Genomic DNA, 27,766 nt, shown 5'->3' with positions numbered 1-27,766 from the left:
GGACCCAGCCCCTCTTCATTAAACCTGGCACCATTTTCCTCCCAGGGTGGGTTTCTTTCTTTCTTTCTAAACTGGAGAGATGCCAGGCACGTGCTGAAAACAACCCCAGCCCCTGGTCCTGGTCCCTGCCAGGAGGCCGTGGAGTCCAGCCCGGCTCTCTCCTCTCACATAGAGGAAAATAAAAAGGAAAAAACCAAACTTGTCCTGTATTAGAAGGCAAATAATTGCATTTTAGGGGCAGGGCAGCAATAGGACTGGTACCACAGCCACCCAGCTCCACACCCATTGCGGTTCACTGGCTTAATGCTTATACCTCCACGGGAATCAAAGTTTATTTTCAATGGGGAGGTCGGGGCTCTCCTCCACTGGGACATTTTCTCTCTGGGGAGGAGGAGACGGCACGTTGGAGCAGCAAGCACAGGCCCATGCTCAGGGCCAGGCACGGGAAGGCAGCGTGGACGGGACGTACAGGGGCATCACAGAGGAACAGCAGCAAGAAAACCCAGGCTTGGCACCTTTCCCTTCCTCCAAGCCTTTTGTCTTTGCCTCCCCTCCTTTTTAAAGAGCTAAACCAGTCTCCCCCCCCGACAGTCCCCATGCCACGCTGGCAACAGTCCAACTACAGTTTCCAAAACCCCATCCCGTAAAAGCTGTCTGATTTTAGCCCCACTTGGGGCTGTGCAACTTTCATCCTTACAGAGCAAGCTTACATTTTCTTTTCCCCACCCGTTTGCAAGGAGCAACAACTTGCCGTTGCCATGTGGGTTGGTTGGATGCCCGAAAGGGCTCCCACAGCGCTGGCAGAAGCCGATGGCAGGAGGGTTCGTGCACCGGCCCCAGCTGGGCACTGGGCACCAGTTGCCAGGAGCCTGGAGCCGTGCTGAGCCCCCAGCGAGGTGGAGGGCTGCACGGGGACCTTTTCTCCTGGGCTGTCCTCTCCTCCCAGGCTCCATGGCCGCCCGACTCAACCACATGTGCCTGGGGTGACACCGCAGCCCAACGACCCCCCAGAATGTGAAGAGAGAGAGCAAGAACCATCTCTGCTTAACAGCTTCTTCCTGCAAAGCGGCAGAGGAAAGGAGAAGGAAAAGGCATCTTGTCCTTTAACTCCCGGCTCGTCCCACCCTGCGAGAGAAGAGACTTTACAAGGACAGGGGTGAAGAAAAAGCTACGCAGAGTCCTGGGGAGGTAAAAGGAAGGAAAGTGGAGGAACAACAGAGGGGGCAGCCCAGGGGCACAGAGCCCCAGGTCTCACCAGGCCTCTCCCAGGACCACACAGTGTGTTCAAAGGGTTTGACTTTAAGTGCTCCCTTACATTCAGTTTACAACCAGGGGACAAGAAGGTGGCATTTCTGCAGCTTGCAGCTTCCAGGCTGATTGCAGAGCCAAAGAAAAGAAAAAAAAAAAAGGTAAAACTGGAGTGCAGGGAGCAAATGCTTTTCCTTTGCCTGAGCCCAACTGCTCTACATTGCCCCGTCACGGGGGGCGTCCATCTCGTACCGGTAAGAGACAGAAGAGTAAATTAAACCAGGACCACAAACCAGACCAAAAACCTGGTTGCAATGAGGAAGAAAGTGGAAAATACATCAAATATAACAGAAAATGATTTTGTACATTCAGAGTTTGTATTTGGAAAAAAAGAGAAAGGAGAGGAGGAATTAGATATTAAAAAAATAGCACTGAATGATAAAGCGGTAGCAGCCCCTCTACCACTACAAAACCGCAACAACACGCACACGTACACACGGAGGTTTAACAACACCGAACTCCCACTGACTGTGATGTGCACCTCAGTTTGCTGGTCTAGAGATACTGAATGCCTGAAGCACACCAAGATAACTGAGAACATCTGCATGGCTTTAATGGGAACCCTCCAACTGAAACAAAGCCGTTTCTCCCGGTGTCTGCGTTGGCACATCCCTGAGTCACGTTCTCACTCCTGTCCTCCAAAGTCAAGATGCCTAAACGTGAAAAGTGGGGGAAAAAAGAGAAACAGAGGGAAAGCACCATCAGTGGAAGACCTGCTGCGGATCCAGCCCCGTTCATGGGACGGCCCCAGCAGAGAGGAGCTGGTCTGCATGCCACGGTCCTCGCTGCCTGTTCCCAGGGACGGGCCGTTTGCGTGGCCTTGCCGGCCAAAGCACGGGAAAACCGTCGGCACGCGCCATGGCTCGCGGAGGAGCACGGTCATGTTCACATGCAGCCCTTCACCTCTTTCCTCCCCGCATTCAGTGTGTTTCTGTGTTCATAGTGAGAACCTTCCATACGGTTGTTTTCGACATTTCGTCCGAGATATTAATTTCAGAAGGATCAGTCCTGCAAGAAACATTTCACACCGCAACCCGTGAGCACGGGAGCTGATGCCACCAAGCGCACCAGCACGAGGCACAGGGGGGCCGGGGAACCAAAGCTCAGCGTAAGCACGGGAGGTTGTGCTGGCTGAGGAGTTTTGGGAGGCAAACCTGAGAGCTGCAGAGCAGCAGCTTTTGCTGGTGTTTCGCCCTGCAGTGGGCTCCTAAGCCACCGCCGGAACGGATCGTGCCTGCAACTCCTCACTGTTAAGCGTGAGGATCTCCAGCCATCATCAGGTCACCGATGAGGCCAGTTTTGGGGTCAAACGTGACTTGGGCAGCCACTCTGCTTGGGGTCAGAGCCCTGCGATCACCTCCTGCAGCCCTGCCCCTACACTGGCATTTCCCACCAGGCTGACTGCTGGTTTCTATGGGATGCTCCATAAAGGTGCAAGGGGAGAAAACTCTGCCAAACCCCCTCAAACTAATCTTGCTGCGGGTGCTGGCGCTGGGTGGGGCTTTACCTGTCGCTGCTCTGCTTTGGGGTATCCGAGCTGCTGCTCTTCCCCAGCTTCAGCTGAACTGAATTCGCAGCAGCAGCTTCCATCATCTTCTGGGACTCCTGATGGGAAAGGGACAAATCAAGTTCTCTCTCTTTGACCCGAGCGGAGGTAAACGAAACACCCAGCAAAAACATTACCTGCTGCCCTCTCCTTCTGACCCGCGGCAGCTCTGGCTGTGAGTGCACCAGGATGAAGACGTCCAAACACTGCAGGGAGGGGGTTAAACAAACCACTGTGGGCAAAGCTTTCCCTAATAATTGTTTCCATCATCATTATTCTAAATGACTCATTTTAAAGATTATACCTTTATTCAAGGGTTAAGCTCCCTCCTAATTTAGGAAAAAAGGTTACAGTGTGGGATCCAGGCTATTAGGATTTCTGCTGAGTCCTGACCTTCCCCCAACATTTCACAGAATCACAGAATCATCTAGGTTGGAAAAGACCTTGAAGATCATCTAGTCCAACCATTAACCTCACATTGACAGTTCCCAACTACACCAGATCCATAAGCGCTATGTCGACCCGACTCTTAAACACATCCAGGGATGGGGACTCCACCACCTCCCATTCCAACGCCCAACAACCCCTTCTGCAAAGAAATCCTTCCTAAGAGCCAGTCTGACCCTGCCCTGGCGCAGCTTGAGGCCATTCCCTCTTGGCCTGCCGCTGGCTCCTTGGCTCAAGAGACTCACCCCCCTCTCTGCACCCTCCTTTCAGGGAGTTGCAGAGGGCCAGGAGGTCTCCCCTCAGCCTCCTCTTCTCCACACTAAACCCCCCCAGTTCCCTCAGCCGCTCCCCATCAGACCTGTGCTCCAGACCCTGCACCAGCTCCGTTGCCCTTCTCTGGACACGCTCGAGTCATTCAAGGGCCTTTTTGGGGTGAGGGGCCCAAAACTGAACCCACTCATCGAGGGGCGGCCTCACCAGTACCCAGCACAGGGGTCAGACCCCTCCCCTGTCCCTGCTGGCCACGCTGGTGCTGGTACAAGCCAGGATGCCACTGGCCTTCTTGGCCACCTGGGCACACTGCTGGCTCATTACCAATCCCCCCCAGGTCCCTCTCTGACCGGCAGCTCTCCAGCCACTCCTCCCCAGGCCTGGAGCGCTGCTGGGGGTTGTTGTGGCCCAAGGGCAGCACCCGGCATTTGCCCTTAGTGAAACTCCCCCAGCTGGGCTCAGCCCATCGCTCCAGCCTGCCCAGGTCTCTCTGCAGACCCTCCCCACCCTCGAGCAGACCAACACCCCCACCCAACTGGGTGTCGTCTGCAAACTGACTGAGGGGGCACTCGATCCCCTCGTCCAGAGCATCAATGAAGATGTTAAACAGGAGCAGCCCCAAAACCCAGCCCTGGGGGACACCACTCGTGACCGGCCGCCAACTGGATTTAACTCCCTTCCCCACAACTCTTTGGGCCCGGCCATCAGCCAGTTTTTGACCCAGCAGAGCGTGTCCCCATCCCAGCTGCGAGCAGCCAGTTTCGCCAGGAGAATGCTGTGGGAAATGGTGTCAAAGGCTTTACTAAAGTCAAGGTAGACAACATCCACAGCCTTTCCCTCATCCAATAAGCAGGTCACCCTGTCGTAGAAGGAGATCAGGTTTGTCGGGCAGGACCTGCCTTTCCTAAATCTGCTGACTGGGCCTGATCATCTGGTTGTCCCACATGTGTTGTGTGATGGTACTCTGGATGAGCTGCTCCACCAGCTTCCCGGGCACCAACGTCAAGCTGACAGGCCTGTAATTTCCTGGATCATCTTTCTGACCCTTCTTATAGATGGGTGTCACATTGGCCCATTTCCAATCTGTCGGGACCTCCCTGGTCAGCCAGGACTGCTGGGAAATGATGGAAAGTGGCTTGGCGAGCACCCAGCCAGCTCCTTCAGCACCCTCGGGTGTACCCCATCCGGTCCTATAGAGTTGTGTGTGTCTATGTGATGCAGCAGGTCACTGACTGTCTCCTGGATTGCGGGGGGGTCGTTCTTCCAGTCTCTGTCTTCTGGCGGAGGAGGCTGGATTCCCTCAGTACAACTAGTCTTGCTGTTAAAGACTGAGGCAAAGAAGGCATTAAGGACCTCAGCCTTTTCCTTGTCACTTGTTACCATGTTTCCTGCTGCGTCTAGCAGGGGATGGAGGCACTCTCTGGTCTTTCTTTTGCTGCTGACATAGAAACATTTCTTGTTGTCCTTGATTGCTGAAGCCAGGGTAATTTCCAGCTGGGCTTTAGACCTCCGGATTTCTGCCCTGCACAGCCTCACAGCCTCTTTGTAATCACTGTGAGTGGCCAGCCCCTTCTTCCAAAGGCTGTAAACTTTCCTCTTCTCCCCGAGTTCCAGCCAAAGCTCCCTGTTCAGCCAGGGGGGTCTTCTCTGTCGCTGGCTTCTCTTACAGCCCCTGGGGACCGCCTGCTCCTGAGCCATAAACACTTCCTTCTTAAAGAGCGCCCAGCCTTCCTGGACCCCTATACCCTCCAGGGTCGTCTCCCAAGGGATCCTGTCAAGCAGGTGCCCAAACAAGACAAAGTCAGCCCTGTGGAAATCCAGGATGTCGGTTCTGCTTCCCCCTCTCCTGGCGTCTCTAAGAATAGAGAACTCTATTATTTCATGATCGCTGTGCCCTAGTTGGCCTCCAACTGCCACATCATCCACCTTCTCTGTTCACAAAGAGGAGGTCCAGCAGGGCACCTTCTCTGGTTGGTTCTCTCACCAGCTGCATCAGTAAGTTGTCTCCCACACATTCCAGGAATCTCCGGGACTGGTCTCGCTCTGCTGTGTTGTATTTCCAGCAGATGTCTGGGAAGTTAAAGTCTCCCACAAGAACAAGGGCAAGCGATTGTGAGATTTCTCCTAAATGCCTATAGAATATTCCATCCACCTCTCTGTCCTGGGTGGGTGGCCTAAAGTAGACTCCTACTACAACATCTGCCCTGTTGGCCTTCCCCCTGATTCTAACGCAAAGACACTCTACCCTGTCTTTGCTACACTTGTGCTCAAGGCAATCATAACAGTCTCTAACATACAGCGCCACCCCACCACCTCTCCTTCCTTGTCTGTCCCTCCTAAAGAGCTTGTACCCCTCAACAGGCACAGTCCAGTCATGGGAGACATCCCACCATGTTTCTGTTATAGCCACGACATCATAATTTTCCTGTTTCATCATGGCTTCAAGCTCCTCCTGTTTGTTACCCATGCTGTGTGCATTGGTATACATGCACTTCAGACGGGCTGGTGTTTTGCCCCCTTCCCCCTTCAAATCTAGTTTAAAGCTCTGCCAATGAGCCCAGCTAAATCCTGCCCCAAGATCCTCTTCCCCCTCTGGGACAGGTGCATCCCATCTAATGCCAAAAGGTCTGGCGACTTGTACACCAACCCATGATTGAATAATACAAAGCCCTGATGGTAACACCAGTCTTGGAGCCACAAGCTCATCTGTTGAGTTCTCCAGTATTCTTCTTCATCCATCCCCATAACTGAAGGGATGGAGGAGAAAACAATTTGTGCCCCCAACCCCTTAATCAGTTTCCCCAAGAACCTGAAAGACAAGCTGTGATAGAAACAGGCGATCTCACAGCCCAAGGGTGATGTCCAGCTCCGAGCCCCCAGCGAGCGTTACCTCTTCTCCTTCAGCTTCATTCTTGTCATCGTCCAACAACTTTCCTTCTGGCATAAGGTCATCCAGAAAGCTGAGCTCTTGCTTCGAGAAGCAGAAATCCATCATCTTCCGGACAAAAACAAGGGCCAAAACCTTCACGAGGAAGAGGGAAGATGCGGTGAGGCCAGAGATGAGGCTACATCTCCCTCCAGCGCTGCAAACATCCCGCTGCCAAGCGGCACCGGCTCTTACCATCATGGGGAAGATGATGGCGGCACGGGACACCTTGATGGCCCAGAGCAGGATGAGGCAGATCAGCTGGATCACGGTGAATAAATACACCTTTCGCAAGGGGATGTGCCGCAGGTAGATGAAATCCGGCTGGTGTTTTGCCGGCATCCAAAACAGCTTCAGGCGGTCAAAGAACTGCAAAATAAAAGTGAGAAGTGGCCACCTTGGGACTGCGGGAAGTTTCTGGCCCTGTTGAGATGTGGGGGCAGTTTTCAGGACCTCGCGTGCCATGAGAAATCCTGGATCCCACTATGTTCCTCCTGGGAGCAGCACCCACTTCCCCTTCACTCCATCTGTAAACCAGCTTCCCATGAGGGCTGCCCACCAAATTGCCATTATTCCGCGCTGGTCTATTAACAGCCTTTTGTGGCCCACGGAATCCCCCCCAGCAAGGATTTCCACCAGTGGGAGAAACTGCCTTCCCTTTGCACTGAATTCCCCCATTTTCACGGAGGTGAAATACCAGGGAGCCGACACGCCGCACAAGAGTCCGTACCTGAATTCCTCTGAGCGACGACACACCCATGTAGAGAAAGACGCCATAAAGCACCGGCATTGGTATAAACTGAAAACAAAGAATGCAGTCATTTGGGGGTTTAAATTGCATTTTCAGTATTACCCCTCTCTTCTACAGGCACTGCCTAAAATTGCTAAAGCTTTCCACTTTCCACAGGGTTAGAGGTGTGTCGGATTCTCCCCCTGAGAGATTCTGTGTGTGCGAGTGAGCTAATGCTCTGCTTTAGGCTGAACCTTGGAGTTCACTTCCATCAGAATAATCCTCTTTTCCGGCAAGTTTGGAGGAGAAGAGGGGATTTCACCCATGCTACCATATGCCATGTTCTGTTTCTACATATTCCTGCGGCAACGTGCAAAGGCGACGTGCCTCCTTTCAGCCTAGAGAGGAGATCACTTTGTGTGAGGAAGCCCATGGGGACGATGTCAGTGTGTTCAGCTACTGGGAACAGCAGTTCTGGGGCATTGGGGGCAGCAAACTGCAACCAGTGAAGTGCTGCCTGTTCGAAAGAGAGCAGATGTCCTGCTCTGAATACATTCAGCTGCAACCCATCAACACGGGTGGGCCTGAAAGACGCCTGAAAGTTAAAGCCGTTGCGTTGCTCGCTTGCCTCGAGCACAGCAGATGGGGCTCTGAAGGGCTGGAAAGCCTGACCGAGGCTGGTTCCCACCGTGGGTCAAGCCCCAAGGTTTGGGATCCCCCCCTTCTCGGCTCCACAACCACTCAGCCCTGCAGAGAGGGGACTACTTGTGCATAACCTCCAAAAAGCTCGCGGCCGTTGGGTGTTTTGCGTTTTCCTCTCACCTTTAACAGAGAAGTGAAGAAGACGGAGCAGCCCATGAGCACAAAGATCATCAAGCCCGTGACCCTCTGCTCTCGTATCCCCAGAAACTTGGGTTGTTCTCCCGGAGCTGAGCACTCGGACTCTACTTTGAGGCTGTTCACGTGGGTGATGGACAGGACGGTCACAGCCACAAACCAGGGCAGCCCCATCACGGAGCAGACCCCGAGCATCACAGCCACGATGAAAAGGTCCAGGTGGTACCCGCATCCTTTCTGCAGGGAGCAAAACAAGAGATACAGCATCCCGCGGCACAAGAGCCAGGACAACATCGCAAGTCAGGCTCAAACCCTACTTGAGCACAAGCCAACTGCTTGAAAGTTTAAAACAAGAATTGGAAACCACTAAGGATGTAGCCAGCCTCTGCGCAAGCACCTTGCAGCCAGATCTGGCAGGAGTTCAGACAAAGTGGGTTTGGAGAGACTGGTTTTTTCATTCATAAAGAAATTTCCACCACTTGCAAGTACGATGTGACTCTGAGTTACCCCCGGCAGCGCATCAAAACAATTCCTTCCCCCAGCCGCTGCCAACATTTTAAAACAAAAAGCAACAAAAACGCGCTTCTATATTGCTCTAAGATTTCTTTGGGGCTCCTAAAGATTGCTCATCTGAACTCCCCTGTCATCCTCTCCCTGCATCATCATGAATTCAGGAGAGCATCCTGCCCCGCAGCCTGACGTTGTCCCAAAGCAAGGCCTTCACAAAGCATTTGGAATAGGAGCTTCTCCCATCCCTGCAGCCCAGAGTGGGCTGGGGGTGGGGTCATCTCTTGCAGCCCCTTACCTTCAGCCTGTGCTCCTTCCTGTTCACAGTAACGGCAGTGGCCTGCTGGTCCATGAAGATCAAGATGGTGCAGAGCAGAGCTGGGATGAGCGCAGCCAACACCGTCCACCAAGGGTTGGGTCCTATGGGGTTGATGAACCACCCACGGTCGTCTCTGGTAGGCTGCAACAAAGCTCACACCTCAGCATCATCTCCCAGCCCAGCCCCTTCGCTGGCTTTGATTTTCCCTCCCTGCCTGTGTCAGAGCATCTCCCAGCCCTGGCTTCACGTCACCCTCTCCCGGGGGGTTCAGCAGCGCCAGCGTCCTCTGCTGTGCAAGCACCTACAGATACTTCTGCTGTAGGTATCTAGTCTGGGGATGTCTTCTCATTTCCAGAAGGAAACGATGCGTTCGGGGGTGGAAGAAGAGATGGTCACACCACCAGCACCTCCTCCAGACTCAGCCCTGTCCTGCCCCGACATCCCCTTGGGGCATCCCCAAGAGCTGAAACCAGCTCCGTGCCAAACCCCCCCGTTACCTTGAACATATGGGGAACGTGGAGCTTCGGGGACGGGATCCCAACCATGAAGTCCATGAGCACCATGACGACGATGGTGAGGAAAACAGCAAAGTCACTTACTGTGGACCGTACCTGGGGCAAGAAACCAGAGCTGAGAGGGGCATCACAAACGGGGCCCTAACATGAGGTGGAAGAGTTGGGGACATCAACAACGTGAGGGCTGGTTAACAAACCCCCCCCCTCTGCAGACATGCAGCCAAATCCCTTGGTCAGGTGCTCCTGCTGTGCTTGTCCCTGGGAGATCTGGCGTTTAATTGGGTGGAAAAGGGCTGTTTGGATTCAGACCTTTAAAAAACTAAATTAAGAAATAAGGAAACAGATGTCTGCCACTACAGCCACGCTCCCCGCTAAAATGGGAATAAGGCACCGAGGCACCGCTTGTTCCTCATTTGAACCAACTTTCCCCTTGAGACATGACGCACAGAAGGTGGGAAAAAACCCAACACTTTGGAAGACCCAATTTCCCGCTGCCTGAGCAAAAAATCGCTCCGGGGCAGGTCACGAGGCAGGTGGGAAATGCTACGATGGCTTTGCGCTCCTGGGAATGAGCGAGGGACGCGGCAGCTGATGGAGAGCTCGGTCTCCAAGGTCAGTGTTTCCCAGCTTGACCAACTGGTGGCAAACACTGCTCAGTGCTCCAGGAAAGCCATTTTGGGCAATGAGCGTGGAGATGCTGCGGGCCACCAGCTTCTGCTTACTCTGGTTGGGAAGTAACGGCTGGTTTTAAACTTCTTCAAGAAGCGCAACAGCACCAAGGTGGAGAAGAAGAGGATGCAGCACCAGAAGAGGACATTGGGCGCGTAGGGGCCGTTGTGTCCACAGGCAGGTCCTTGAAACTCTCCGTGCAAATACCGACATTCCTGGAGAAACAGAGCGTCAGGCACAAAGGCAGTGCACGTGTGGCATGGAAACCTCGGGTAACGAGCGGGATTGGAGGATCGTGGTCCAAGGTCCATGACCCCGTGACTGCTGCTGCTGCTGGAGATTTATAGTGAATGAGCAGCAGCAGCTGAACGAGGGACACATGGAACTGCAGAGAGGAGAGCGGAGAGATGGGATGTGATGGGACACCATAACGCAGAGCCACGGCACATCCTCCCCCAGAACGGCAGGTAGCCGTGGCTGGAGAAGACACCAGAGGGGAAGGAAACGCTGGAAACACTTGGGGGCAGAGAAAGAGGGAACGGGGAAGGAGCTCTAAGACAACCATGGTGGGAAAGGAGAAGAGACAAATCATCCCTTCTCCCAGCAGTGGCTTGGGGCACTTACAGTCACCATGAGGTTTTCCCAGGCGATGCCAGACACGTTGATCTTGTTGCTCTCCCAGAAGCGCAGGGTTTCGTTGCTGGGATGTGTCGGTGCCTCACACTTACAGCTGGGAGGAGAGAAGCCAAGAGAGGGGTCAGGGGAAGACGGTGGAGGTGCAGCCCTGAGCTCCTGCCAAGGCTCAGCGGTGTTTTAGGAGGAAAAACCCACTAGTAGGTGGTGAGCAAGTCGAGCTTGCTGTGCATGTGCACAGGGTAGGTCTCCCACAGGTGACTCAGCTTCTCCAGAGCCTCGTAGATGAAGATGAGGCAGATGAGGGAGGCGAAGGCTTCATCGGTGAAGCGGGTGACGTAGCACACCAGAGAGCTGACATCGGTGGCCACCAGCACTATGCAGAAGAAGGCGGTCCACAGCCCGATGCACGCCCGCAGAGAGAGATAGGAGAGCGCGTACTCCCTGGGAAACCAAAATGACACCAAGGGTGGGAAGGCCAGCACGAGGCTCCGAGCTGGGCCTTCCCGCGAAGGGCGAAACTGGGAGCAATTTAGGAGCCCGTCAAGGCTGCGGAGGGTAAAGGCAGTTGCCGTGTACTACCACAGCCAGCCTCGGGGCTGCGGGGCAGGGTGGGGGCCTGCAGGAGCAGAGGCCAGTTATTTCATTATCATCATTTAGCAATTATCTAATGGAGGCTAATTGAGGTCAGGTAGCTGGTGTGGAAGGTGGTGTTCTCCCCCATCACCCTGATGCCCCAACACTGAAACCAGCCGGTTCTGTGCCCAGTCACCTGCTACCAGCAAGCTGGGGCTTAATAATAAACTTAATTGCAGTAAGAGTGGTACATCTCATGTTAAAGTCATCACAACAGAAGGACCGTCATGGAAATAGCCATTTCAGATGGAAAGCTCCTACTTTTTCAATAAAATCATCAAAACTCAAAGTCTAATCAGAAAACTATTTGGATATTTGGGCAAAATGTCTTCCGTCTCCGAGCAAAATCAGGGCTAAAAAGTGCCTGCTTTTGTACTCAGAGAAAAGCAAGTCTTCCCTCCTTCCCAAACCAGACTGATTTGTCTCATCTTCCTTGTGCAGCCCATCTTGGGCATCCACACTCTTGTGGCTTCTCCTCCTCCTGCTGCTGCCCTTCAACCCTAGAAACCCCAAACCCCCCATCCATCCTTCAGAGGTCGAGGGCTCTTGCGCCATCACGTACTAAAGCAGCAGCGGGCAACATCTCGGACACAGAAGACAACTTAAATCTAACAACTACCACCAAAAAATATAGAAGAAAAACATCTTTTCTCCATCGCTGCTGCCTTGTGGCAGCTCCGGCAGCACCCAGCCGCGGCAGGCAGCCTTACTTGCAGAATTTGTAGAGGATCTTCTCGAAGACAAGGACGGGTCCGGTGCTGCCGAGGATGGTGAGAGGTTGTCCAGCAAAGAGGGAATACACCACGCCGGTCATGGATGCGCCCAGCAGCGACTCCATGGCACTCTGTCCGGGGAAGAGAGGCAGGTCAGGGAATAAATCATGAGGGAAAAATCCAAAACCAAAGCAAATTCACTGCAGCAAGGACTTTTGCACGAGTGTAACCTTCCCCCATGCCACCCAACAGAGAGAGGTGCTCACGATGTGGCCATCGGTCGCCTCTCCCAGCAGCCCCCCGAAGGTGATGACGGGGGACATGCAGGCAAAGTAGAGGAAGAGGAAGGACGCCAGACACTGCAGCCTCAGACCATCCCGAAAGTCGCTCCAGAACCACGGGGCTTTCCGCTTCACATCCCGGATCAAACCTCCAAAGAGCCTGGAGGAACGGACAATAAAAATAGACTGTTCTCATGGAAGAACACATGGAGAAGGCTCCTCACAGCAGCACCCGCAGCCGCAAAGCCTCGCCTCCCGCAGAGCAGAAAGCAGAGCCTGCGGGCGCTGTCGGCACGGGGACTCCTCCCGCAGCTGGCAGCAGACACTTACCTTGGTTTACAGTGGTAGCCCGGCTCAGAGTCCTTCTCCCAATCCTGTTTCCGATGGTTCTGGCTGTGGGGTTGGTGATGCCCATGGCTCTGCCTCACCAGTGGCACCTGCACGCCCATGGACGGGGTCTGGTGGCCTGAGGAAAAGCAGCATTGGCAGCACTCTCACTACTGTGGGATGGTTGACGCGGACACCACGGTTAAATCAGTGCAGCCATCCCAGGAGGAAACACCAATTTCTCTTAATTTTGTGATTTTCACTGGATCCCTGAACGTCACAGACCTGCCCTTTTATCGAGGTTTATTTTACTCGAGCTTTGCAACAACTGAGCAACAACAAGCAACAGCTCTGGGTCACTTAAAACACACCGTAGCCTCCACGGGGACTTTTTTCCCTTTGGTAAAAAAGCTGTAATAGTAAACGATGTGAAAAGAACTGTGCTGCTTTATTTTTGCTGCACACGAGGTGACACCGAGCAAGGGACGTTGTAGGGACTTTGTGCAACAGGAAAAGGCGCTGGGCTGGTGGCCCCTCTACCAGGCTCTCAGCAGAGACTAACCTTCCAGCTCCTCCTCATAGTGAATGTTGACAACGTTGCTCACTCTTCCCCGGTCAATCACTGCCTCCTCGTCGTGTCTCTGACAGCAATGAGAAGGTACGAGTTGGGGCTGGGTGTGTGGAGCTCCCTTATGTCCTCCCACCCACCATCCACCCCGGCCTCCACGCAAGCCCACGAGGCCTCTGTGTGCTGCCTCCTCCAGGCATGGCCCTAAAAACACGGACTTGTAGGAGCTTTTTCTTCCCATACCTAAATAAAACAGCTCATAACATCACCTATATTGTACACAACGTGAGGCGGGAAGTATTTACTACAGGGAGAGAGAGATGAGGGTTTCAGACCAGAAAAACAAACCTCCTGCTTCCTTCCTGTTGTTCCTTTCTAAAAACGAAGAGGGATTTCTAAACTGGGTGAGGAAAAAAAAAAAACCCAAACCCTGCACTTCTTATCACAGCCAGTTTCGGTCTCCAAACGCGATACCTGCAGGACTCACTAGATGGCACTTGGCCACAAGACATGGCCACCAACAACCTCCAAAGGCCCTCAGCAGCCTGCAAGGGCAAAGCTTCATCTTCAGAGCTCCGACGACAGCCTCCACCACCCTCAGTCCCTTCCAAGCAACGCATCCTGCTCCCCTCTGGATTTGCCAAAAAAACCCCAAACCCCAACCTTGGAAAAATCATGGGATGAAAGGGCTTAATAAAATCGCTTTAAATCACGATTTAAATAAAATTGCAATTTAAATAAAATTTCAAATAAAATTTCAATTTAAATAAAATTTCAAATAAAATTTCAATTTACATAAAATTGCGTTTTAAATAAAATCATGATTTAAATAAAATCCCAAGCTCAAGCGTTACGTGGGTGTCGGAGTGGGCAAAACCAGAGCGATTTGGGAGTCGCCGCTTTCAGACGCCCCGTGGGCAACACGGGGAAAGTCTCCTTCTCTCTTAGAAACCGCTTTGCCTCCAACCAGCGACGCTAAACCTGCCCCCAGCAGCCCCCCCCCCGGCGCAAAGCGTCTCCCCCTGCCCCTCCTCCTGCGTGCGAGGAAATGCCAGTGGGATTTCGGGGAGAGTTTTCCCCCTGGCTGGGGGATGCTCAGCCCCTCGGCTGTGGTACCTGTAACTCTTCCAGAAGGGTCATGTTGTAGCTCCCACTCGGGTTCATCCTCACGTCGGTCGCTGGTTTTGGGGACAATTGACCCTGCAGAGCAATCAGGGGTCAGACTCCCCCAGGACACCAGTGTGGCCTCAGCGAGTGGAGCTCAAGTGACCCCCGTTGTGCCCCAACTCCAGAAATATCACCATGGCCATTGTGACCTCATCAGCTGTGATGCGGAGCCCGGCAACGCCTGCAAGCCAGACACCCCGAAATGCTTCCCGCGGGGAAATCTGAGTGGATGGGGAGCAACCAGCTCTGGTTTGGGTAAAAACTATCCGGAATAGAGAAACAGGGTGTCAATGCCCCGGCCCCCCAGGGCAAAAGGCATAAGCAGTGGTTGGATGGAGGGGGTCCACCCCCCCCAACACCCCCCGGCTCTGCACCCTTTGTTTGCATATGGGGGGTGTCCTAGGGGTATCCCCCCCGGCCTGTTGCCGAGGTTACCCAAATCCTCCTGTTGGTGGTAGGAGATGATGGAGGCCTCAGGGAGCAGCATGACACCCCCCCCCCCCTCCCCGTCCACACCCCCCCTGCCCCATCAGGACACGGTTGGAGCCTGGAACAGATTTCGGGGGGGTCTGTCAGGACATGGAGGGGGACAGGGACACCTCCCCATCATGCAGTCACCTTGCTTGAGGCTGGGGCAGCAGCGACAGGGCAGCTGGAGGTGCAGGGCAGCCCCCGTGATGGGTTGGGGTAACCCCAGGCCCCCCCATTTGTAGAGACCAAGGACAGAGACCATGGTCGAGCCCCACTCCTTGGCGGGGGGGGGGGGGGGGGCCATGACACTGACTTCACTGTCCCAGTCAACACTGCCAGCTGGCGGGGTAAGACACCCCAATAACTTGGCCATCCCCCATACCTTAGTTTTGGGGGGTCTTCAGCCACCCCCATTATTCATCCCCCATCTTTGGGGGGGTCCTCAGCCATCCCCCTTCCCTGTGATCCATCTTTGGGGGGTCCTCAGCCCTCCCCCTCCCCTGTTCCCTGAAGCATCGCAGTTCACTACCAGCAGCAGCTGGCAACACCCAGGTGCAAAAAGACAATTCCCTGATGTAATTCCGTGTTAAACTCTCCAAATTCTCACAAAACGACCTTCCTGCCCCGAGTCCTGCCCCGAGTCCTGCCCCGACTCCGACAGCTTCTGCCGGGAGAGGGACCGGCTCCTCCTCAACCTCCCCCTTCCCCTTCCCGCGGTGAGTCAAGCGCCCGAAGGATTTATACGTTGCTGGCTGCGTAAAGTAATTAAGGCTGATACACTAAAAACTGATTGAAAACCGAACTAGAGTGTGATGTACAAAAACCAGAATTATTTCCTATTATTTCCACTAGTTAAATATTGCTAAAAGGATAATTTCTGGTGTTATAAAAGGATACAAAGCGGTGACGTGACTTTTTCGTGGCTGAGGATTTGGCTTCGGATGTGCTTCAGTAGAGTGAAGACACGTCCCGAGACACGCGGACGGTACGGATTGCCCCAAAAATAAATAATTAGCAGAGTCGCAATTAACTTTAGTGTTGTTTTGAGTTGGTTTCACTGAGCATTATTATTTTTTTTTCTAAATATTGACTCCTTGTGCTTGTTACATCCCATTGAGTATCTGCCTGGCTTTTGTTTGTTTGTTTGTTTCTTAGTGAGTCAACGAAGAGGGAACATCTGCTGCTTAATTTGGGGGGGATTTCACGTGCTTTCGAAGGAACACTTGGCATTTCCAGGGATTGGGTTCACGGTACAGCAATTCTCATCTGGTAACGGCTGATTGAAATACGGCCTGAGATGGAGAGGCCCGAGGAGGTTCTTACTGCCCTTGCCACAACACCGCACCGCTCATCCAACGGCCAGAAATGCTTCATTTAAAAATTACAGGATCTGAAGAGCGGTGGCACAGCCGGCCCAGCTCCACGCGCCGTCGCTCACGTCACGGGGAGTCGCTCCCTCGCGCCTCCGCGCGCAAAGGGCGGCGTTGTGATGGCGGCTACTGCTTGGCAATAGATCTCTCGAGCACGAACACGGAGGAGTTTTTCACAGAATCACAGAATCATCCCGGTTGGAAAAGCCCTTGAAGCTCCTCCAGCCCCACCATGAACCTCCCCCTGACCGTTCCCAACTCCACCAGATCCCTCAGCGCTGGCTCAACCCGACTCTTCAACCCCTCCAGGGATGGGGACTCCCCCCCTGCCCTGGGCAGCCCATTCCAACGCCCAACAGCCCCTTCTGCAAAGAAATCCTTCCTAAGAGCCAGTCTGACCCTGCCCTGGCGCAGCTTGAGGCCATTCCCTCTTGGCCTGCCGCTGGGTCCTTGGCTCCAGAGACTCCTCCCCCCTCTCTGCACCCTCCTTTCAGGGAGTTGCAGAGGGCCAGGAGGTCTCCCCTCAGCCTCCTCTTCTCCACACTAAACCCCCCCAGTTCCCTCAGCCGCTCCCCATCAGACCTGTGCTCCAGACCCTGCACCAGCTCCGTTGCCCTTCTCTGGACACGCTCGAGTCATTCAAGGGCCTTTTTGGGGTGAGGGGCCCAAAACTGAACCCACTCATCGAGGGGCGGCCTCCATCACAGAAAGGGGAGAAATGCAGCCTAATCTCCCTGGTTTTAGATCAGGTTTCAAATCCCTGGATTACGAACCAGTTGTGTTTTTACAGTTTTTAACTGCGCTTTTTATCAGTGGCAGGCACAGAGATCAGCCCCCTCTCTGTTGACAGGAACCTGCATCAGTAAACACCCAGAAAACCTCCAGAGTACTTCAAATGCTTAATTAAGCCGTCGTTAACAGCTACCTCTATACACTTAAATGTAATATAACGGTATAAAACATTTAAATGTATATAAATGGCCTCCTGATGTCAGGTATACTCATTCCGGTTATTAGAATAATATTTGGGTTATTAGAATAATAGAAGGGTCTATTATATATATTATATATATATTATATGTATGATATTATATAATATATATAATATTATATAATATATATATAATATTATATATTATATATATATTAGAGGGGCGACCTCGCAGCTCTCTGCAGCTTCCTGAGGAGGGGACGGGGAGAGGGCGGTGCTGAGCTCCGCTCCCTGGGGTCCAGGGACAGGATGTGTGCGAACGTCTCTTACGTGAGGGGCATCTGTCCCCTCACAGCTTCCACCCCTGTGTGAACTTCTCCTGCTAGGACAGCCTCACCACCTCTCCCAGCTCCCTCCTTTGCTCTGCACACCCCGACCTCCCTTTCGGAGCAGAGGCGCAGATTCTTTTGGCGCAGACTCGCTCCCGTCACCCGTGTTCCAAAGCCTTGCCTGAGTCTCAAGTGTTCATGTCCCCAGGCCTGGCCCTGACAGCTCCGGGGCAGCTCCGGGGCAGCTCGTTAGAGCACATCGACGTGGCCAAAGGTGTCCAGGGCTGCAGAACAGCTCCTCTGGGTGTGGAGCATCCTGCAAAATGCTCCCTGACAGAGGATTTTTCTTCATTATTAGTAACAAAAGGGTGAATATGACCCTGCTTTAGCAGCTTCCCTAAAGGATTTAAAGACAAGATTTGTCTTCGTTATTAGTAACGTGGTGTTACTAATAAGTGGTGTGACCAGGGACATCCTGGGAGGGGGGTGGGACACCGGCACCCCCCCGCTCCTGAGCTTCCACATCCCCCCCCCCTCCAGCCACGAAGTGCCCTCGCGGAGTTTCGGGGCAGGTGCTGGAGAGGCCACAGGGAGCAGCTGATGGAGGAGGCGGGTCCCACCAACACCCCCTGGGGTGGATGGGATTGGGGTGTGTCCCCCCCCAGCTCACCCTCCTTCCCTCCCCTCACCCCCCTACAGATCACAGACAGGACGATGCAGACCCGGGGCTCTGCCATCTCCCCAGTCTGGCTGACAGAAGCCTGCGTGAAGGGAATGCAGAAGTGAGAGCACCCCACAGACCCCCCCACCAGGATCCCTGACCCCCCCCCCAGGCCCTGCAACCCCCTGGGAATCCTCCCCACCTCCACACCCACCCGGGGGGGGGGGTCTCTGTGCCCCCCCCCACGCCATCTACATCGACAGCCCAGCTGACAGCGTGTCCCCATCAGCATCTCCCGAGGGCGCGAGTGGGGCGCAGCCACCGGGGTTCAAATGCAGCTTTTAATGGTGCGTAACCCCCCCTCACACCCCCCCCCCCCGCAGCCTCCTGGTGGCACTAAATCCAACGGCTCTGGGGGAAGCTGCGACCCACGGGGGAACGTCTCCTCGTTGTCACCCGTGGGGCCGGGGATTGTGGGGGGGGAATGGGGACGACCCCGAGGGGGTGGGGGCGGCCCAGGGCAGGGGCGTGCAGCCCCCCCAGGCTGGGGGAGATGATTATTGCTGGTACTGGGGGGGTGGGACGGGGGGGGGGGAAACCTCGTTTTTGGTGAGGGAGAACCTGGCGCTAAACTAACCCTGAGCAGATCCGGCCCTGGGGCCACGACGCCCCCCTCAAGCCTGAGGTAGCAGGGGGGGTCGCAGGACCCCCGGTGCAGGGCACGTCCCCCAGCACCAATCCTGTCCCCCAGCGTGGGGGTTTCCTGAGGGGGGGGGAGGCACTGCTGACCACCCCCCCCATATGGAAAATGGCTTCAGAAGTGCTTTGTCTGGGGAGGGGGCTGCCACACTCTGCCGGGGGGTGGGGGAGACCCAGGCGATCGGGACGTGCCTGCAGCCAAGGTGCGCTGGGGGTGCCTGTGGCCTGCAGCAGTGGGGAGGGGGCTGTGACCCCCCCCCGATCCATAGGTGGGGGCTGGGGGTGCCCCCACCCCAGCACTGTCACGTCAGCAGCTTCCTCCAGCGGTTCTTGACGGGGCGGCCGGGCCACGGGCGCGGAGCCACAGCCCGGTCTACCTGGGGGGGGCAGATGATTGAGAAGGTCAGGGCAGACACCCACGTCTCCCCCAGCACTGCCCCAGTCATCCTTCCCTTCTTGCCCCCCCCCCAACTCCCCCCCCCTCCCCCAACGTCCTTCTCCCCACTTACAGCGGCGCCGGCCCCTGGGTCAGCGCTGACCCCCCTCCGCTGCAGCGTCTCCAGGTGGGCGCTGGGCCGGGGGGTGCTGCAAGGAGCAGGGGGTCAGGCCGGGGAGGGGGGTGACAGGGCAGGGGAAAGGGGGGGGCACACGACAGAGGAAGGGGGGTGGGGGGGGAACAGGGCAGGGCTCCCCGGCTGCCCCATGCTCACCTTGCTCTCCTCCTCCAGCCCCGGCAGGATCGGCGCGGATGCGGGGAGCTCCCCTGTGCAAGGGGGGGGGGGTCAGCACGGGGGTCCCCAGCACCCCACTGTCTCCCAGTGCACCCAGTGTCTCCCTACAGCTCCCAGAGTCCTGCCTTCCCCCTAGCACCTACTCCCAGTGCCCTCCCAGTTGCCCTCCCCAGGGGCCCCCAATATCCCCAGTGGGTCCCAGTGTCTCGCCCACTATACACCCCCCCCAGCACACACTCCCATTGCCCCCCAGTGGCATGCAATGGCCCCCAGTACACACACAAGAGCCCCCCAGTGCCTCCCAGTATATCCCTACTGGCTTAAGTGAGTCTTTATATCCAACCCAACAGCTCCCAGTATCCCCCCAGCAAGATCCAGTATTGCTCAATGGATCCCAGTAGGTCCCAGTACCTTGGTCTCCGCTCCAGGCTGCTGCTCAGCGGCCAGGATGTCCCCGTTGCAGCGCCAGGCGGGGTGGGGGGCTGGGGGGGGCGCCGGTGGAAGCCCCTTCTCAACCCTATCACCCCCCTGCCCGTCAAAGTGCCGCCGAGCGCCCCAGCCCCCCCGGGGAGCCCCACGCCGGGGGCTCCTGGTGCTGGGGGGCCCACGGGGAGACGGCGTCTCCCTGCTGAGCCCCTCAGTCCGCTGTCGGCCCCGCTTGAGGGGGGGCCGTGAGGTGGGACACCCCCGGGCACCCCCACTTGGTTTGGAGCTGCCCGGCTCGGCCTGACAGGGCACGGGGGTGTCCTCGGGGAGGCCGGGGGGTGCGGGGGGGCTGGGGGAGCCTCCAGCACCGGGACCCAACGCTGTTGCCGACTTCTCAGGGGAGACGAACCTGGGGCTCAGCTGTTGGGGGGCAGTGAGGATCAGCAGACCCCCCCACGTGTCCCCCACATCCCTGTCTCTCCCCCACCCTCCTTCCTGCTCTGCGTGTTGCCGTACCCTCCCTGCACCCCCATTTGTCGGTTCCCTTCGTGTCTCCCCAGCACTCCCAGGGCCCCCACGTCACACCAACACCACAGAACCCCAGAATCATCCCGGTTGGAAAAGCCCTTGAAGCTCCTCCAGCCCCACCATGAACCTCCCCCTGACCGTTCCCAACTCCACCAGATCCCTCAGCGCTGGCTCAACCCGACTCTTCAACCCCTCCAGGGATGGGGACTCCCCCCCTGCCCTGGGCAGCCCATTCCAACGCCCAACAGCCCCTTCTGCAAAGAAATCCTTCCTAAGAGCCAGTCTGACCCTGCCCTGGCGCAGCTTCAGGCCATTCCCTCTTGGCCTGCCGCTGGCTCCTTGGCTCAAGAGACTCACCCCCCTCTCTGCACCCTCCTTTCAGGGAGTTGCAGAGGGCCAGGAGGTCTCCCCTCAGCCTCCTCTTCTCCACACTAAACCCCCCCAGTTCCCTCAGCCGCTCCCCATCACACCTGTGCTCCAGACCCTGCACCAGCTCCGTTGCCCTTCTCTGGACACGCTCGAGTCATTCAAGGGCCTTTTTGGGGTGAGGGGCCCAAAACTGAACCCACTCATCGAGGGGCGGCCTCACCAGTGCCGAGCCCAGGGGTCAGATCCCTTCCCTGTCCCTGCTGGCCACGCTGGTGCTGGTACAAGCCAGGATGCCACTGGCCTTCTTGGCCACCTGGGCACACTGCTGGCTCCTGTTCAGCTGGCAAACACCCTCAACCCTTCAAAGCCCCCCCGTTCCCCCAACACCCCCAAATCCCTCCATTACCCCCTCTGACCACCCTAGGCCTCCCCCCATCCTTTCCCGTGTCCTCCCATGCCTTCCACAAACACCTCCTGGCCCCATCACCCCCACACATACCCCCCCCCAAAATCCCGGGGCCCCAGCAGCTCACCCGCAGGCTCTGGAGGCTGCCAGTGCTCGGGGGGGATCCCTGTCCCGGGCCCAGGGGGGGCAGCGGCGGGGGCAGCAGTGGCTGATCCTGCAGCAGGGGGCTCAGCGCCAGCAGGTTGCCTGGGGCAGACGAGGGAGAAGCAGGATGTTATCCCAGTTCTGGGGGGGCACCCCCTGCGCCCCAGCAGGCAGCATGTCGCCCCCCCCGGGCACCCAGCACCCTCCCCCCGTCATCCAAGCGGCCCCTTCACCAACGCCCAGGGGTGCTCCCAGGGCACCCAGCAGCGTGGTGCTGAGCAGGGAGCTGGCCGGGGGGGGGGGGGCCCAGCAGGTTGAGGCGTTCTGGGGTGCCTGTGGGGCTGTCGGGGGCCCCAGCCCTCCCCGCATGGGGCCTCAGTAGTCGGGGTGGGAGGGTGCCGGTCGAGGTAGGTGCCACAGAGGGGCTGGCAAGGCTGGACTGCTGGCAAGAGGGGTGAGTTGGGGGCACCCTCGAGATGTGGGGCAGAGACACCCCCAGGCCCTGCTGCCAGGGCAAAACCAACCCATCCTCCTCCTCCTCCTCCCGTGCCCGGGGGACAAGCTCCCCCTCCCTGAGGCAAAGACTCTGCCCTCCTGGGGGCACATAAATACCCCCACCTTCCTCCTCAAGGGCAGCTACTCTTCCTCTACCCCAACCTGCGTGCTAAAACCTTCCACTACTCTCCCCCCCTGGGTCAAAGACCCACCCTTGCCCCCACCCCAGGGACAAACATCCCCCCTGCCAGCACCTTGGGGATGACATTCCTCTTCCCCAGGGTAAAACATGCATCTGACAGCGCACATCTGGGGGGGGGGGCAAACCCCCCCAGGCGCCATCACCCCCTCTCCTAGAAGGGGGAAACTCTCCTCCTCACCCTCCTCCCTGCAAAGGGCAAGTAACTGCCCCCCCCATCACTCTCCTCCCTACCCTGGGGCAACCAACCCCCCTGTTGCAAAGGAGCAAAGGGGCCGGTCTCACCGGGGGGGGGGGGGGGGCAGCAGGGGCAGGCTCAGCGGCGGGGGGGGCCCAGCCCGGTGGCCAGCAGCTTGGGGTGGAGGGCAAGCGAGGTGGGCAGCGCGGAGAGGAGCAGGGGCCAGGTGGGCAGCGCTGCGCAGCCCTTGGGACGCCTCAGGGCCCCTCTCCCCCGTCCGGGGGGGCAGCAGCGTGGAGAGGAGGGTCCCCGGCGAGGGCAGCCCCAGGGCGGGCAGGGGGATGCTGAGGGGCAGCGGGAGCAGGGAGGCTGCCAGCAGGGAGGGCAGGCCGGGCCCCTCGGGGTCCCCCCCGCAGGCTGGTGCGGGCTGGCCCATGGCTACTGAGAAGGGCAATGGGCCCAGGACAAGGGCCTGCTGGCAGGGAGTCCCCCAGTGCCTACTCCTGGCCCACAGAGGCTACCGGCTTGGTTGCAGGGGGCAGCGGGCAGCCCGGTGGCCCCCCCAGCACCCCCCTCCCCATCAGTGGCAGCCCCTGGGGCCACAGCACCTTCGGGGACACACGGAGACGCTGCGGCACCTGCAGGGGACGGGTCAGAGCACGGGGCTGCCACGGCCACGTCTGTGCAACCCACCGCGTCCTGCCAGACACCCACAGCCACGTCCCCCCCCGCTCCGAGCACCCATGGCTGGGTCGTGCTGGGTCCCACCACGTCCCCACGGCCACATCCCCCCACCACATCCCCCCCCCCCCTCCGAGCCCACAGCGTGCCCCCCCCCCCCCAAGATTCACAATCACATCCTGCCAGATCCCACCACCCACAGCCGCATCCCCCCACCACCACCAGCACCACCACCGCTGCCACCCCAGGGCAAGATCCGTCCCCGGGCACATCAAGGGACATTGAGGGACATTGAGGGACATCTGCCCCAGCCCGGCTCCCCACAGGTGCTGCCCCACATACCTGGCCCGTCGTTATGGCCAGAGGCTTCTGACTGCGGGGAGGTCCCTGAGGTGGGTTCGGAAGATGCCGCCAGCTGCCCGAAGAGACCCAGGAGCTGCCCACCAAAGTCCCGGCCGGCGGGCAGGAGCCCAGTGCCAGGGCAGGGCGAGCCGTCGGCGGCAGGCAGGAGGGGGTCCGAGGGGAGGCTGGGCCCCCCCTGGCCTCCCCCTGCACCGGGGCAACCCAGCAGGCTCAGCAGGGCTGCGAGAGGCTGCCGGGTCACTGTGGGGTGCAGCCCTTTGGGCGTGGGGGGCACCCTGTGCGCTGCCAGGTCCTGGGGGTCAGGGGGCCACCGGGCCCCCCTGCCCGGAGCCTGCTCGCCCACGAGAGAGAGCGGGCAGGGGGGTAAAGTGCTCGGGGCCGGCGCAGGGTCGGGGCTGCTCAGCTGGGCCTTGGCAGCCAAGCTCAGCAGGCTGCTGGCGGGGAAGGGGGTGCTCGCTGGCGGTAGCCCCAAAAAGCCCCCGCCCTCGGGGGCAGCATCTAAGGGCACTGGTGGGTTATTGCTGCTTTGGCGGGTTAAGGCATCGCTGACAGGAGCATCGACCCCGCCGGCCTGGGGGGCACTGGCCGGCAGACACGGTCCCGGCCCCCCCAGCTCTGGGTTTTCTCCAGTCCCCCCCTGCGAGGGGGCTGCCCAGCTGCCAGACCTGCCCGTGGGGCGCTGGCGCTGGCTACCCACAGTCAGGGGCACCCCAGGGGATCTGGGGGGGGCCTCCACATCTGGCGGGGGGGGCAAGTGGAGGCCAAAGTGAGGGCTGGCAGGTGGCTGCGTCTTGGGGCTGCCGTTGGCCCCGGGGATGATGTCGTGGGGTCGAAGAAAGGGTGGGGCGATGAGCCAGGTCCCCAGGAGAGTAGATGTGGCCTCCGGGGTCTTCGTCCTCGGGGGGACCCCAGGGAAGCCGCTGACAGTGCTGGGCGGGGGGACACCAGTGCTGGGGACCACGGCCGGGTGCCCCCCCGCTGAGAACAGCGGGCTCAGGCCAGGACCTGCGGGGAACCACGGGGACACGGGGGTCAAGCGGGCACCAGCAGAGCCTGGGCACCCCTAGCACTACATTGGGATGGATTGGGAAGGTGGGGGGTGGGGGGGGGGAACAGGAAAGATCGGGGGGGTGGAGGGGGCAGGATGTGACAGAGAAGACAGAGGAGCCCTGGGAAATATGGGGAAACCAGGAGGGTGCTGAGGGGACTGGGACGGGTGGTGAGAAGCCAGGAGGTACAAGAGAGACCTGGAGGGTTTGGGACCGGACAGGCACAACCGGGAGATGTTTGGGGTGACAGGGACAAACGGGACAACGGGAACTGGGGGGAGGACGGGCCAGGGGACCCCAGTACCTGTGCCTGGGTGGCAGGGGCCCAGGGCGCCCTCCACGCTGCGGTACAGCGTGGCCATGGCCGCTGTTTTCCGGCGGTGATTGCAGAGTTTGGTCATGTCCCGCTGGCCCTGGGCCCCCCGCCCAGCCACGGCCGCCCCGGGGTCGAAGTTAAACACCTGGAGGGACAGGGCAAGCTGAGGGTGGCAACCGGCCACCCCACAGGGACTCCCAAAGCCGTCCGGCGACTGGCCCACCCCCCGCACCTTGTGCATGTTGAGGGGACACTCGAGGCCACACTTGCAGGTCCCATCGGCCAGGAGGTAGGCGCAGGTCTGCTCCAGCGAGGTCAGCGCGGTGCCACTGGGGCTGGGGGAGCACAGGGGGTGAGCGGGGGCCAGGGAGGGGGGCAGGGGGGGTCGGGGCGTGCTCCAGTGAGGTCAGTGCAGTGCTGCTGGGGCTGGGGGGGGCACAGGGGGTGAGTGGGGGCCAGGGAGGGGGGCAGGGAGGGTCGGGGCGTGCTCCAGTGAGGTCAGTGCGGTGCTGCTGGGGCTGGGGGGGCATAGGGAGTGAGTGGGGGCCAGGGAGGGGGGCAGGGGGGGTCGGGGGCTGCTCCAGTGAGGTCAGTGCAGTGCTGCTGGGGCTGGGGGGGCACAGGGGATGAGCGGGGGCCAGGGAGGGGGTTGGCGGGGGGTCGGGGCGTGCTCCTACCTGATGTAGCACACGGAGCCCTCCTCCACCTTGCGCTCCCAGCCCACGGGCACGGGCCCGGCCGACGGGCACACGGGGTGGTCTGTGCTGGCGCGGTCATCGCCGCTGCTCATTGTGCCCCCTCGACGCTCGAACGCCTGCGGTGGGCACTGCCGGGGGGGTCACACCGCGAGCCGGGGCGGGGGGGTCAAGCAGATGGGGCAACAGGACTTGGCAGGAGCCCCCGCCCCAGGGCACCGGGGAAGGGCTGGGAGGGCACCCAGGGGTGTTCAGAGCCATAAAGCAGCAGCGGGAGGCCTCGGGGGGGGGTCACAGAGGCCACAGAGCAGGAGCGTGGGGGAGTGGGTGCGCAGGGAAGTGGAGCAGGACTGGGGGCAGCAGCTGTCCCCCCCCCTCCTTTGTCAGCCTCCCCCCGACCTACTAATCCTGGCGTCTGGGGCAGGAGGGGAGAACAGTGACCTACAAAACGCCGTCGAGGAACGGCAGCTAAAAGGCAAACAGCTGCTGCTGGCCCTAATCCCCGGCGGGGGGGGGCTGGGGGCACCAGCACCGGGGTGCAGGATGGGGGGGGCACCTCTCACCTGCTTATCCCTGCGGACATCTCGGTGTGAAGCCCGTGGCCGACGGGCTGCGGTGTCTGCGGTCTGTGCCCCGGCGCTGCCCGGCGGGTCTCTGCGGGCAGAGAGACTCAGAGCAGGCTCTGGGGAGGGGGCAGCACCCACGCAGGGCTCTAGAGATGGGGGGGGACACACAGCACCCACACAGGGCTCTAGAGATGGGGGGGGGACACACAGCACCCATGCAGGGCCCTACAGATGGGGGGGCGGGGACACACAGCACCCACGCTGGGCTCTAGAGATGGGGGGGGGACACACAGCACCCACACAGGGCTCTAGAGATGGGGGGGGGGAACACACAGCACCCACACAGGGCTCTAGAGATGGGGGGGGAACACACAGCACCCACACAGGGCTCTAGAGATGGCGGGGGACACACAGCACCCACACAGGGCTCTAGAGATGGGGGGGGGGGAACGCACAGCACCCACGCAGGGCTCTAGAGATGGGGGGGGGGGGACACACAGCACCGACACAGGGCTCTAGAGATGGGGGGGGACACACAGCACCCACACAGGGCTCTAGAGATGGGGGGGGGACACACAGCACCCACACAGGGCTCTAGAGATGGGGGGGGGACACACAGCACCTATACAGGGCCCTACAGATGGGGGGGCGGGGACACACAGCACCCACACAGGGCCCTAAAGACAGGGGGGACACACAGCACCCATGCAGGGCGCTACAGACGGGGGGGGGGGGGGGCAGCACCCACGAAGGGCCCAACGGGGGGGGCAGCACCCAAACATCGAGACACCCCTCCGGAAAAGGGACCCCGGGGTCCTGCCCCCCGCCCCGGTACCCCCAGGCTGTGCCCTTCTCCTTGCAGGGACACACGGGAGACCCTCTCCAGCTCCGCCCCCCCCCCCCGCCTCCCCCCCCCCCACCGGGAGCATTTCAGGGAGGGGATGGGGGCAGCAGGGTCACCGCACCCCCAAAAACTTTGGGGGGGGGTCAGGGGGCCAAGCCCCCTCCACGCTGCCAGCAGGATGGGGGTCACATTCCCCCAGAGCAGGTGCTGGGGGGGGAGCACGGAAGGGGGGGGCGGGGGACGAGCCCTCGCAGCAGCCATGGGGGGTGTGGGGGGGGCAGGTCCCCCCGTGACATCTCCCCCCCCCGGGTGGGCGGGCACCGCCGGAGCGGCCCATGGCGGGGGGGGGCGGGCAGGGGGCTGGACACCCCCCACGGGGGCGGGGAGGGGACCGGAAGCCCCGGCCCGCGCCCCCCCCCACCCACCTGCGTTCATGGCGCCGGCACCGGGTCCCGGGTCCCCGCTCGGTGCCCGGAAGCGGGGGGAGGGGGGCAGCGCGCACTGCGCCTGCGCGGAGCCGCTCCCGGCGTGCCTTGCGCGGGGGGGGGGCACGGGGCAGCACCGGGGCTCTGGACCGGGGGGGCTCCGAGCGGGGCCGGAGGCCGCACCGGGTCCTCCGGGCCCCCCCCCGCCGGGGCTGTAGGAGGCCGGTGCCGCCCGCCCCGCCCCTCCCCTCCCACCGCCGCCGCCGCCGCGGGCCCTTTAAGGCGGGGGCGGGGCCGGTTTCCCGCCGTTGCATCATCCGCCCGCGTGACTCAGCCCCGGGCGCGCGGCCCGCGGGGGCCGCTCCCGCTCGGGGGGGCGGTGGCGCTGGCCCCGCCCTCCCCCCTTCCCCATTGGCTCCCGCGGCCCCGCCCGTCACGGCGCGGTGAGCGCCCATTGGCTGCGGCCGGCGCGCGCGTTGCGTCACGCCGGG

General features: G+C 59.4%; 2 protein-coding genes across 3 annotated transcripts; both read right to left on the bottom strand.

The window, feature by feature from the left end:
• Positions 1 to 1,604: 1,604 nt before the first annotated feature.
• Positions 1,605 to 14,476, bottom strand: LOC141936668 (electroneutral sodium bicarbonate exchanger 1-like). The gene is made up of 18 exons (XM_074853815.1): positions 14,349 to 14,476; positions 13,227 to 13,305; positions 12,668 to 12,803; positions 12,323 to 12,497; positions 12,054 to 12,187; positions 10,906 to 11,151; positions 10,699 to 10,804; positions 10,128 to 10,289; positions 9,388 to 9,501; positions 8,870 to 9,031; positions 8,050 to 8,301; positions 7,228 to 7,296; positions 6,693 to 6,866; positions 6,462 to 6,593; positions 2,992 to 3,060; positions 2,816 to 2,913; positions 2,212 to 2,316; positions 1,605 to 1,961 (listed from the first exon to the last, which is right to left on the bottom strand). The coding sequence occupies exons 1-17, from the start codon at positions 14,394 to 14,396 to the stop codon at positions 2,229 to 2,231; spliced, it is 2,244 nt and encodes a 747-aa protein (XP_074709916.1). The 5' UTR covers positions 14,397 to 14,476; the 3' UTR covers positions 1,605 to 1,961; positions 2,212 to 2,228.
• A 4,012-nt stretch (positions 14,477 to 18,488) lies between these two features.
• MBD6 (methyl-CpG binding domain protein 6) lies at positions 18,489 to 27,758 on the bottom strand. 2 transcript variants are annotated; one of them, XM_074853813.1, is made up of 11 exons: positions 27,276 to 27,758; positions 26,004 to 26,094; positions 25,423 to 25,571; positions 24,978 to 25,080; positions 24,734 to 24,890; positions 23,360 to 24,385; positions 21,448 to 21,566; positions 20,003 to 20,437; positions 19,571 to 19,623; positions 19,370 to 19,445; positions 18,489 to 19,237 (listed from the first exon to the last, which is right to left on the bottom strand). In XM_074853813.1, exons 1-11 carry the CDS (start codon positions 27,728 to 27,730, stop codon positions 19,163 to 19,165), a joined length of 2,739 nt encoding a protein of 912 aa, XP_074709914.1. In that variant the 5' UTR covers positions 27,731 to 27,758; the 3' UTR covers positions 18,489 to 19,162. The 2 variants fall into 2 exon arrangements, with proteins under 2 accessions (XP_074709914.1, XP_074709915.1); XM_074853814.1 differs by lacking the exon at positions 19,370 to 19,445.
• Between the last annotated feature and the right edge of the window lie 8 nt (positions 27,759 to 27,766).

Source organism: Strix uralensis, chromosome 33 (assembly GCF_047716275.1).
Source record: "Strix uralensis isolate ZFMK-TIS-50842 chromosome 33, bStrUra1, whole genome shotgun sequence".
NCBI lineage: Eukaryota > Metazoa > Chordata > Aves > Strigiformes > Strigidae > Strix > Strix uralensis.
The sequence above is the reverse complement of the archived record's forward strand: the minus strand, read 5'-3'. Positions and strand labels throughout refer to the sequence as shown.